Genomic DNA, 12,838 nt, shown 5'->3' on the forward strand with positions numbered 1-12,838 from the left:
GATCTGAGGGTCATGAGATCTGTTGGGCTCCACAGTCAGTGCAGAGTCTGCTTGAGATCTTTCTCTCCCTCCCTTTCTTGCATAAATAAATAAATAAATAAAATCCTTAAAAAAAAAAAAACCAGCTCTAATCACCTGTGAAGGTGGATTAGATGACACAGCTTGACCTGTTGCCAGAATGAGGCTCTCTCAGACTCCTGTACTTACACACGCTCCCCATAAGGTTGACTGGACCCACAGTGAGCTGCTGGCAGCCGTCTGCGGACAGAGGCCACGCCCCCCAACCCCAAGACTGACCCGACCCACAGAGAGCTGCTTGCAGCCGTCTGCGGACAGAGGCCACCCCCCCCCAACCCCAAGACTGACCCGACCCACAGAGAGCTGCTGGCGGCTGTCTGCGGACAGAGGCTGCCACTGATCAGGGCTGCCGCTGTTAGAAGAGCGTCTGCACTGCTCAAGAGAGGAGGGGAAGGGGCGAGTCTACAGGCGCTCACTTCGGTTTCACTGATCAGTCCATCTCCTCCATTTTGGAAGACGGACAGGGAGAAGGAGGGTTGAGAGCAGACACTCCCTCTGGAAGCACAAAGATGGGGACCTAGGACTTCTGCTCTGTGAGCCTGGCAGCACTTCCCTCCCACAGCTCCCTGTCCCCCCTTCCAGAACAGTGAAGTTTATTAGGATCTAGGATAGGAGCCAGGCACTACTCAGGGATAAAGAGAGAATCAGGGGGCACCGAAGGACCGCACCTGTCTCAGAGGTGAACCAACTCAAGGTCCCTTTAACAGGCACATCTTCCCTAGAGGTAGCCGGTAAATGCCACGTCTTCCCTCAGACCTTGAATGTGTCTGTGTTAACTTCAGTGCATATAAGACAATCAAGAGCGGGGCGCCTGGGTGGCTCAGTGGGTTAAGCCGCTGCCTTCGGCTCAGGTCATGATCTCAGGGTCCTGGGATCGAGTCCCGCATCAGGCTCTCTGCTCAGCAGGGAGCCTGCTTCCTTCTCTCTCTGCCTGCCTCTCCATCTACTTGTGATTTCTCTCTGTCAAATAAATAAATAAATAAAATCTTTTAAAAAAAAAAAAAAAAGACAATCAAGAGCGTAAGTTCACCCTTTCTCCCCTTCATTCGGGAGGCACAGCTGTGAGCCAGTTCTGGTACGTCAGGTTTCCCAGAGCACCAAGGTTAAGAAATAGTAAAGGGTATTGACTGTAGCCTGAGCATGAAAACGAGCAATGAAAAGCAGGTTTCTTTTCTTCTGGTTTGCAGGAAGCCAGCAGTATTGCTAGCTGTGAGGGCAGAGACCGGCCTTCTGGGAGTAGTAGGGTACCATGCATCCCCTCACAGAGGCCACCAACACCTTGCTTTCTTATGGCCCTCTGACACCTCAGATGCTCCTCTGGGAACTTTTTGGTCTTTCAGACCAGAGTTCCTAAGGGTCGGACGGGGCTCAGGGTCACCATGGTAGGGCCTGTCCCTCCTGTTGATGAGGTCCCTGGAAGGAGGGTTCAGAAGGCATGGGAGCAGAGCTGCTGGAAGAGGGCACAGCTCCAGGGGAGTGTGACAGCTGCCTGTCCACAGCTTTTGGGAAGGGAGAGGGAATCCCCCATGAGGAGCGAGAGCCCCTTCCACGGTCTGTTCCCAGGGGCCTGATGCCCTGCTCCAAGAAGGGAAACTTGGCGGTCTCCTCGGCCTCTTCTTCCATGGCCGCGCGTTGCCGGCACCGACCCTGTTAACAGTATGTAGGCCCGGACCTCGGAGGGCTAGACTCCACTGGCGTTGCTTTTCTTTGCTGGAAAAAAGTTGGGAATTTGTGAATGTTCTGTTACATGGTCTATGCATTCAGTATTTGCCGAACACTGGGGCATGCCAGGTGCTGTTCATAGGGCTGGAGACACAGCAGTGAGCAAGACCGGTGGTTAGTGCTCTCCTGGGGCTTTCGTTTCCGTGGGCCGACAAGGAAAACTATGAGCTAGTTGCAGATCGCCATCCTCGTTACGAAGAAGTTAAACAGACTCAAAGGATGAGAATGGTGGCGGTCAGTGCCCTGTCCTAGAGTGCGGTCTAGGAAGCCTTCTTTTAAGAAGGTGACATCTGAGCAGAGACCCAAGTGAGGGGTAGCATCCAAATCTGAGATCAGAAGGAAGAATGTTCCAGACCAAGGGAACATAGGGTGGGAATAAGCATAGGTGGTGCCCCTGGGGCAGCTGGAGAGGGCACTGAGGACGCACCACCGGCTGCAGGTAGTAAGTCCTGCCTCTCCTAACAACGTCCTCCCCTTTTCACTCCCCACTTTTTTGGCTGCCCCGAAGCATCCTTTCCCCCATGCTACCCACGCTTCTCTCCTGCGCTCAGCCTGCTCTTGGCTGACTTCTTGACCCCTTTAGTGAGCCCTAGACAGAGGCCAGGCCCTGGGGAGACAGCAGTGCTCAGGACTTCGGTTTGGGTGATAAACTGAGTCACGCAGTAGAAATGGAGAGGGCAGGTATCTGTGCTATTTCCCAAAAATGTTTACATTTTAAGAGAGGATCATGCCTTTCCCAAAGGAACAAATTTGGAGCCAGAAACTTCTATTCCAAAGCAGGCCTGCAGAAGAGATGGTTACGGGAGGACAGCGCCCAGCCCACCCTGCTTCCTGCTGCAGGGAGAGCCGCTGGGCCGTCTTTTGCAACAATAGTTGGCCAGTGGATGCAGACTTGTAGAGTGCCAGGAGAGATGTAAAATTGCTGGGCCTGAAATAAAATATTGGGGCAAAGAAGGTGGGCCTGGGAAGCCATGCCAGCACGCTAGATGGGCTCGGGCTCAGGCCGCTGTTTTTGTGTTCTCTGAGACGCAGATGTTCACTGAGGACTAAGTAGCATTGTAAATAAAGTATTAGAGAAAACGTACTTTTTAAATGTAGGTCATGATTTGAAAAAGTAGATCAGGGTCAGGAGAGGAGTCAACATTATGCTTGGTTCTTTGTACGAGCTCTTTAATTTTTAGGTGATCATACAAGGTTATGCCACATTCTGGATTTGGAATCGACAACAGCTAAGTCGCGGGCTGGTACCGGTTTGAAATCTGTTGCTGTTCAGTTCAGCTGCTCCCCGGACTTCTTCCCGTTGCAGTCACTGGGATCTGTGCCTGGTTGTTTGTTTCTAATTTTCTGAACGTCACTGCTTGTTTCTTGTAGGCCTGTCTTTGTTCACTTCGAACGTATTAAATCGTAAAGAACAAACCCTGAGCCGGCACATCATGCGGGAGAGCACGAGAGCTCTAGAATTTTTCCCGTGGTGCTCCCCGCCCTGTCCTTGGGGCCGGCTCTGGAGGTTCTGCGCCGACGCCTTCGCTGAGGGTCGTGTTTGCACGTCATCTCAGCTGCTGCCCTGGTTCTGAGTGTTCCTCCGTTTACCACGTTGTTTTGTGTGTGAGTTCTGGTTAGGGAAGTGAGGACTGCCATGGGGGGTTAATCGTGAAAGGATGAGTATCTTAAATGTGACAGGACTCATCCTCTTATCTTTCAGGTAAGTCCTCTTGGGAGAGCATATATGTATCTTCTGGGGTCATTCAGCTGCTTGTGACAGTGTCCCCCACCCCCCAAAACAGGTATGATTTTCTCCATTAACAAGGAATCTAGAGATGGTAGTCCAAGGTAAGGTGGATTTAAGGTATCATCAGAGCCCTGCATTCCTTCTGTCTTTCTGCTCCAGCATCCTCCGGGAATGCGAATTATATCCTACGTTCCGAGATGGATACTGCAGGAAGGATAGGGAAGGAGCTTGTGATGCATTCCTCGGGAAAGCAGAAGTTTCCCAGAATCCCCATCGACTTCTGCTGCATCTTACTGTCCAGGGTGTTCCTCATCATCCCGGGGAGGCTGGAGATGGTTTCTGGTGGACACGCTGCTGCCCTCTACAAGGATCAGGGTTCTGGGAGTGAGCTATAAAGGGAGTGTGGATACCAGGAAGGTAGTTAGTGGTGTGTGCAGCACTCCTGTATCCGACCTGTGCTCAGAACATTTCTTAAACTCCCTCTTATAATTTATCTTCAACATCAGATGAACCAGAGAAAGAAAATCAGTGTCCCTACTTGTGGCCACATATTAATATTGCTTTACACGTCCCACGTGCCGTATTATTACCTTGTTCCCTCCCATCAAATCTTCTGATAGATCTACTGCCACTAAAGATACTGAAAGGAGGTGTGACAACTAATTATAATAGCCAAAGGCTCAACAACTTAGCTGTCTAGCAATAGAAGACTGATTGACTAAGCCATGGTATTTTCAACTTTCATAAAAGAATGAGGAATGTGTCTAGTCTCTTGAGTATATTTTTGGGTGGGGGGGAGATAAAGTGGAAAAAATATGTATAGCATGCCAGCGTTTATCTAAAAAAAGCTGTGTGTGTGTCTTGTCTCTTTCTGCCCTGCCTCCCAAAGGAAAGATAAAACAAAAAACGCTTTATTTTTAAATTGTTGCCTATAGGGGGAGTGAGGGAACAGCATGGAGGTGACAGGGATAAAAGCTACTTTTTTCAAACATGCCTTTTTGTATATTTGATTGTGGAAGCACCCTAAGTATTTTATAACATTATAAAACAAAATTAACTTTTAAAAACTTTAGTGTCCGGGGTGCCTGGGTGGTTCAAGCAGTTAAGCATGCGACTCTTGGTCTCAGCTCAGGTCTTGATTTCAGGGTCCTGAGTTGAGACTCCGTGCTGGGCTCCACACTGGGAGCGTTCAGAAAATTAGAAACAATTAAAAAAAAAAAAGAGTTTAAAAGTTTTTATTCTGAAATCATTTTAAACTTTAAAAAAAGTTGCAGAATATTGCAGAGTTCTAGGACCCTTCACCTAGCTTTCCTTAATGTTAACATTTCATGTTATCATAGCCTACTTATTGAAGCCAGAACATTAACATTGACACAATAATCTAGAGACCATATTCATATTCCTTCAGTTTCGTAGAAATGTTATTTTTCTAGTCAGGGATCCAATGCACGTTCTCCTCTTTCCTTTAGAAATCCTGACTCCTTAGCCTCCTCCAGTTGCGACAGAGTCTGTCTTTCCTTATCTTTCATGACCTTGACACTTTTGAAGGGTTCTGACCAGCTGTCCTTCAGTTTGTGTCTGCCCAATGTTTTCTCATGATCGGATTTGAGGTTACGCATTTTCAGCAAGAATATCATAGAAGTGATGTCATGTCCTTCTCAGTGCATCATTTTGGGGGTATACGGGTTAATACATCTTATTGCTTGTGATGTTAACCTTGATTACTTGGTCAAGGTAATATCTGCCAGGTTTTTTCACTGTAAAATAACTATTTTATTTTTACTTTGAAACTTAATTAGTATCTTGGGAGGGGATATCTTGAGACTCTGTAAATATCCTGTTTCTCACCATACTTTTGCCTGTTAATTTTAGCATCCATTAGTGGTTTTGCCTTCAACAGTTAATACCGTGGGGTTTGGCGCCTCGTAATTTTCTATTTCTGTCATTTCCTTTACACTTATTAATTGGAATCCTATAGAGAACAGCTCCTTCTCCCTCTTTATTTCCTTATACCAGTATGGACTCATTTTATTTATGGCTTGTAATCTCTTACTCTCCGTATTTATTTTGTTGTTCATACTTGGTCACTAGGAGCTCCTTCCAGTTGGCTCCTGTGTCCTTTCGACCTGCCCTCATCAGTTTTTGAGCACTTCCTTTCTGGCCCCACAAGACGTTCAGGCTCCTGTTGCATTTTTCCTGCCACAGCCGTAAAATTGGCAGTTCTTCCAAGGATCACGGATTCCTTTCATGTAAGAATGGCATTTACAGGCACCTGGGTGGCTCAGTCAGCTAAGCGTCTGACCCAGGTCATGATCTCAGGGTCCTGGTATCAAGTCCCGTGTGGGGGTGGGTGTCCTGCTCAGTGGTGAGTCTGCTTATCTCCGTCCTCCTGCTCACTTGCTTGCTCTCAAATAAATAAATAAATCTTTAAAACAAACAAACAAAAAAAAGGAATGGCATTTAGCCACCAAGATCTGGCTACTAGGCATGCCCATTGCTGCTAGCTTCTAGACTCTCTGAGCAGACAGAGCTGGGATATGCACGTACATGTACTTGACACAAGCACTTACACCACACATCTTTACTTCTTCCTATCTGTCTACCTCAGTGGGTGCTGATTCCAGTCCAACAGCACAGGATGCACTCCAGCCTTCCCCTCTTCCTTCTTTTTAACTCCTTTCTCTGTGAGAAGTTTCAGTCTCATAATAACACAGTATATTTACTCATTTGTTCAATCCTAGTATGTACATAAACTCGTTGCAGAGTTCCTAACCCATATTCTGTGAAATAAATAAATTTACCACCATACAATGGACTGTAGTAGTGGGTTGGTTTTTTTTGTATGTTTGTCATTAGTCTTGTGGTATATAATCAAAATACCATTTTCCAAAGTTACTTGGTTTGGTTTTCTTCTTTCCCACTCCCTTCATTATGGTTAAATTAATGTGTGTGGGGTGGGTGGGAATCAGTCCTTAAAATGCAGAAGCAAAATGAAACCATTGAATCTAGCTGTATATCAAGGGGACGGTGTAACCCCAAGGGAGAAATTATTTCAAATATTTTATTTAATATTTTTGACATTTTCATTTTGATATAATTTCAGTTTGCAGATTCAGTATAGCCTTTATCCAGATTCATAAACTCTTTATATTTTGCCCCATTTGCTTCATAATTTTGCCCTCTCGCTCTCCTACCTCTCTGAGTACATAGGTAGACTTAAACAGATGTGTGCACACACCGTTTTTGGTCTGAACCATTTGAGAGTAAGTTGACTCCCCCCAAGTACTCTAGTATGTATTTCCTAAGTACAAGGATATTCTCTTTTTGAACCACAGTTTTGTTCTTAGAATCAGGAAATAAGAAAATGATCTTCAATCCACAGTCCGTATTCAGATTTATCATTTATTTCAGTGTCCTTTATAGCCACTCTTCCCCAGCCTGAAGCCCGTCTAGTCCAGGAGCACCCATCACCTTACTGCCCACATCTTTAGTCTTCTTGAGTCAGAAGAGTTCCTCAGTCTTTCATTTTTTTTTTTACAACCCTATGTTTTTAAGGAGTGCAGGCCAGTTCTACGTATTATCCCTCCTTCTGTGTTTCTTATTTCCTCAGGATTGGATTCGGGCTTAGTAATACCACTGAAGTTGATACATCCTTCTCAGTATATCACATCAGGAGAAACATGATGTCTGTTTGTGTGTTAATAGGCACTTAGATATCTTAGTTAATGGGTATCTACCAGATGTCTCCACTATAAAGTTGCTGATTTTCCTTTGAAACTAATAAGCAATTTTGGAGAGATACTTCAAGACTGTATAAATAAATATTTTTCTAAGCTTTGTTACTTGAACTCTGTTAGTCATATTCTACTATAAGAAAGTTTTCCCTTTTTTCTCCCATTTATTTATGTCATCATGTATTCATGGGTTCTTTTTTCGTTCAGTGGGTTATATTCCACTACTATGTTTATTTGGGTACTCAGATCATCCTGGACATAGCCAGTGGTAAACCTCTTCAAGCTGATGGTGCTGTTTGGGTATGCCTCCATCCTTCTTTGCCCACTTCCTTGTGTTCTGGCCCAATAATATGTTTGGGGCTCGTCCTGTACTTTTTCTGCCCCCAACCCTGGGATTAACTACTTCTCTCACATACCTAGGTTTTGTCTTAATGGAGAATATATTTAGAAACCAAGATCTGGGAGTGAGTTACGGCCTTTGCTATTGAGATACTGTTGCTCCTAGGTGCATTTGGTGCACATACCTAGAATACAGACACACAGAGAATATAAATGCACATAGATACAAAATATGCATTCATTTGTATGTGTATATATACACATGTATAATAAACCTATAAACACACATATACCCATATCTGTTTCTAGACCTGTACGTATGTGTATGTTTATATCCACACACACACCTAGCCACGAGTTAATGCTGAAACCTCTCCAGATCCATTCTAATACCACAGTTACTCTAGTTTTTTTTTTTTTTTCTTTCTGGATTTAAAACTTCCCTTCTTCAACAGTGAAAACCCTAATTCCTATTTTCCTCAGTATATTTACCCATTTCCTCAATGCTATATTACATAGAAAGTAGTTTCACCTTTTCTGACCCCACCACTGGGCAAAAAAAGGAACCTACCTGCCACTGTGTATTTAAAACACTGCAATTTGAGTGTACATACTTAGTGGGATATAACCCCGAGGGGAGGAAAACAAAAATCTTGCATTGTTTTTAGTAATTATGTTTTGAGGAGATCATAATAATAAGAGTTTTTCTGAGACTGTTACATAAGTTGTGGGATAAATCAAATGAACAATGATACTGGTATGGTTGAGAATTGAGCCTTCTGACATGGTTAGAAAGAGATACAGGTGTGTGGTTGCTAAAGTTAGAATGCCATGCTTTTAAGTTTGGATTACAAATAATGGTATGATCTTATGATGTATTTTGTCTTATATATGCACATGGTTGTATACACTATACACACACACACACACACACACACTTCTGAATCAGCCTAGAAACAATGACCTACCTAATAACAGGGAGCACCTCTGGAGCATCCAGACTGTCACTGAAAGAAATCAGGACTCCCGGAAGAACATGGCCAAACTCCAGGTCTGGGCAGGAAATTTATAGTAGGAACAGGGAACATGTCATACCAGAAAGCAAACACAAATAGCCTGTCCATATCTATTTCTTTCTGTGTGTGTGTGTGTGTGTGTGTGTATGTGTGTGCGCGCGCGCGTGCGCTCACACCCACCTGTAACCATGGGCTCATATGGATATCTCCAAATCCATTTTAACACCAGAGTTTATTCTCATCATGCTCCTTTTTGTATTCAGCTGGATCATGTCAAAAGAATTCAGGAGAAATTTCCCACAGGAGAAAGAATAACGGCAGTGGGATAAAACATAGCATATATATTTAAATGCATAACCTCATTGTGGTGTTTAAAAAATAAATAGAAAAGTCTTCATTGGTCACTTTTAGAGGATATTATTTTGGAAACTGATTTAAACAAAGAGAAAGAAGGAGCACCTGGGTGGCTTAGCCACGTCCATGTCTGACTCTTGGTTTTAGCTCAGGTCCTGATCTCGTGGCTCATGGAATCGAGCCCCGCATTGGGCTCCACACCCAGCAGGAGTCTGGTTGGATATTCTCTCCCTCTGCCCCTTCCCCCACTTGTACATTCTCTCACTGTCTCTCTCTAAAATAAATAAAGCTTTAAAAAATAAAGAAAGAATCAGGCATTTAGCTTGTCTTTTCTACAGGAACGGAACATCAGGATAACCAAAAAATTCATGAGGGATTGTAACCTCTAATGAAATAGTGGATCTAGCCAATGATTATCACTTAGAGAAAGACAGCGGGACATCATATGCCTCCTGATGGAAATTCAGACACCACCAAGAAACACTTGCCAAAAGTCAAATCTTAACCTGATCAAGTCTCAAGATGTCCAGCTCCCAGTTTAGAGGAAATACAGGGAACATAGGAACGTAGGAACTTGTTCAGTGACACAGCCAGAATGCAGGTGGCAACATGTGGATTTGCCTAGAGGACAGAAACCTGGTCTCTCCAACAAAAATGTTGCATTTGAGGGGCGCCTGGGTGGCTCAGTCATTTGAACGTCCGACTCTTGATTTCGGCTCAGATCATGATCTCAAGGTCATGAAATAGTGGATCTAGCCACTCAGTGCAGAGTCTGCTTGTCCCTCTCCCTCTGGCACCTCCCCCTATAGCTCTCTCGTGCTCTCTCTCCCCCTCTCAAATAAATAAATAAAAGCTTTTTTTCCAAAGTTGTATCTGAAAAAGGGAGAGGTCGAAAAGCAAGGAGTGTCTATAGATTGAAAGAGACTTGAGACCTATCAGTCCGCTACAACATATGGGCCCTATTTACATCCTGATCCAAACAAGTACACTTAATATGCCTATGAGATAAGCAGGGAAATTGGGACACTGATGGGATGGTTTCTGCCAAGTTTTCATGTTTTGAAGTGTGGCAGTGGCAAAGACCAGGGTCCTTATCTTTCGAATTATACGTTAAGTATGTAAAGATGAAACCCTAGGATCCCTAGGATTTGTTTCATAATAGTCTTAGAGGGTGGAGGCATGGTAGAGATGAGAAACGATTGTCCATAAGAGATCTTTCTACTTTTCTCTACTGTTGTCTCTGTGTGAGAATTTCTTCCTAGTAAAATGAGAGAGTGCTGCTACCAGCTCTGAAGCATTTGCCCAGAGAGAGGGACAGGCTCCTGGGAATGAGCTCCTACGCTCAGACGGCAAGCTGGGGAGGGTGGGAAGCCATGTCCTTCTCATCACTTTATCCCAGCATATGGTAGTCACTCTGTAAATAATGGTGTGAAGAAATGAGTTGAGTTTGAAGGGGCAGCTGACATCTGGGTGAATTTTGTTCCAAAACTTGTCCCGTGACTCATAACTGTGAGAGCCAGCCACTCACGCCACATGGTATTTAAGTGTTTCCCTGTTCCTTGGGCTGCTGCCATTATTATCTGGTGACATGATGTGTATGACCTTCCCTCCTTCCCAGGCTCAGGCCCGATGTCATCGGATAGGCCAGAGCAAGGCCGTGAAGGTGTATCGTCTCATTACTCGGAACTCCTACGAGCGGGAAATGTTTGACAAGGCCAGCCTGAAGCTGGGCCTGGACAAGGCTGTTCTTCAGGACATAAACCGAAAGGGCAGCACCAATGGAGTGAGTATGACAGTACCTACCCAGGGTCCCCTCATCACACAGCCGGGGCCCCTCTGGAATCTTCCTTTCTACAGCTGTTTGGAGAGTCACATTCACTGAATGGAGTCAGCTCACACGTCTTTGTTGAGTCATTCCCCACAGCAGAAAGTAATTCCGGGTCAGCTGTCCACATTTTACGGAGGCATAAAGGAAATCTGTAGGCTCAGTGATGGGGTAGGATCGCCCAACATGCAGCAATGTTTCAGTGAGCAGAGTTTCCAGCCATGCCCGTTAGAAGTCAGTAGATCTTAACACTTAACACTCTAAATATCTCTTGTCACCATATGCTCCAGACTTTGAGCCTCCTGAGGGTAGAGTGGGACCGATTTTATCTGTATCCCACATGGCCCTTAACAGCACTTGGCATATTAAAGATGTTCAATGCATGATGGTCCGTGAAAAAAATGAATGAATAAATTAGCAGCTTGCGATATGACAGTTAATAAAATCTCTTTCCCCCTCCACGGGGATGAAAAATTGCAGCTAAGATTCCTAAATCGTATTAAATTTCAGGCCCGCAAAGCAGAGTATCTCCTTAATCTCTGGACTCAGGGCATCAAAGGTTGGGAATTAAAACCTTCTAAATGAGTTCTCTTCAGCCCAGATGTTCTATATCCTCTTAGCCGTGCATATGTTGCTAAGTATAATACTTCAAGTTACCAGTGCTGGGAGTCATGGAATTCCCTCTTGTGATTGATAGAAAGAGAACCAGATTCTTAATGAGAACCAGGAAAGGGTGTTTTGAACTCCCATTTCCTGTTTTCAACAGGCAGTTGAGAGGATCACACTTGGCACAGGATCCTTTCTTTAGTTGAGAAATGACATCATTTCCAATACTCATGTATTTATTTAATAATGAATAAGTCATCATTCTTTAGCTCGTTTAGTACATCTGGAGGTTTTTAAAGATACAGACTCAAACTAAAACATTAAATATATCCTCTTCATGGTACGTAGTTTCAGTGACTTGTGACATTTGATAGTAACTAATGTCCTGAGGAATGTTAGGGCCACTGGGTCATGTACTGGCTTTTACTCCAGAGCTCCCCGTCGGGGATTATCTGCCTGCCTTTTCCATGGTTTTCTTGACGGTCTTTATCTGGGCTTCCGTTTTCTTTCTTTCTTTTTTTTTTTTTTAAGATTTTATTTATTTATTTGACAGAGATCACAAGTAGGCAGAGAAGCAGTTAGGCGGGCAGAGGGAAGCAGGCTCCCTGCTGAGCAGAGAGCCCCATGCGGGGCTCGATCCCAGGACCCCGAGATCATGAGCTGAGCCGAAGGCAGAGGCTTAACCTACTGAGCCACCCAGGCGCCCTGGGCTTTAATTTTCTAAAACTTGTAGCCCCTATCTTTATTCTGACATGTGCGGTTAGTGGAGGAAGTGTGTACTGAATCATGAAGGCCAGATTTGAGGCTGTTTCTCTCCTGTGCATTTTCCGCTTTGTGAGTAGCCTTTGGTGACCTGTCCAGGTACAACAGCTCTCAAAAATGGAGGTAGAGGACTTGCTCCGGAAAGGCGCTTATGGAGCTTTGATGGACGAGGAAGATGAAGGCTCCAAGTTCTGTGAAGAAGACATAGACCAGATTCTGCAGAGAAGAACCCACACCATCACCATCCAGTCCGAAGGGAAAGGGTCTACTTTCGCCAAGGTATGGCACCTTCTGTCCAGAGTCTGTGTGTTCGGAGCGGAAGCAGAGACAAAGCTATTCTTTGATCTTCACTGGCCAGGCTTTGTTTTCTCTATATCAAACCATTGAGATTGTCTATACATGTGTTTCGTGTGAGACTAAAAATGCAGGTTCTCGGGGGGGGATGGGGATTCTGAGTGACGAGCCAGAAGCTGTATGGAAAGAAAACAGCACTCCTGACTTCGGGAGCTGATCTTCAGCAGACAGGAAAGACACCTTGGTTTATAGCGTTGCACTGTTCACTCTTCACAAAGACGGCTCTGACATCTTTGAGTGCTCCTCTGCATTTCCCCGTAGAGCCCTCCTTGACCCCTGTCCAAGCCCTGCAATTCTGATGGACATTCCATTCTCCAAA

General features: G+C 44.7%; 1 protein-coding gene across 4 annotated transcripts in view; it reads left to right on the forward strand.

Moving 5' to 3' along the window:
- The window catches only part of CHD6 (chromodomain helicase DNA binding protein 6), a 193,133-nt gene that overhangs the window by 126,101 nt on the left and 54,194 nt on the right, over window positions 1-12,838 (forward strand). For all 4 annotated transcript variants that reach the window (XM_044263020.1, XM_044263022.1, XM_044263023.1 and 1 more), the window contains 2 exons: window positions 10,591-10,755; window positions 12,265-12,444. In XM_044263020.1, coding sequence (XP_044118955.1) covers window positions 10,591-10,755; window positions 12,265-12,444 — 345 coding nt within the window. The remainder of the gene's footprint in view (window positions 1-10,590; window positions 10,756-12,264; window positions 12,445-12,838) is intronic.

The sequence above is a fragment of the Neovison vison genome, chromosome 8, assembly GCF_020171115.1.
Source record: "Neovison vison isolate M4711 chromosome 8, ASM_NN_V1, whole genome shotgun sequence".
Lineage (NCBI taxonomy): Eukaryota > Metazoa > Chordata > Mammalia > Carnivora > Mustelidae > Neogale > Neogale vison.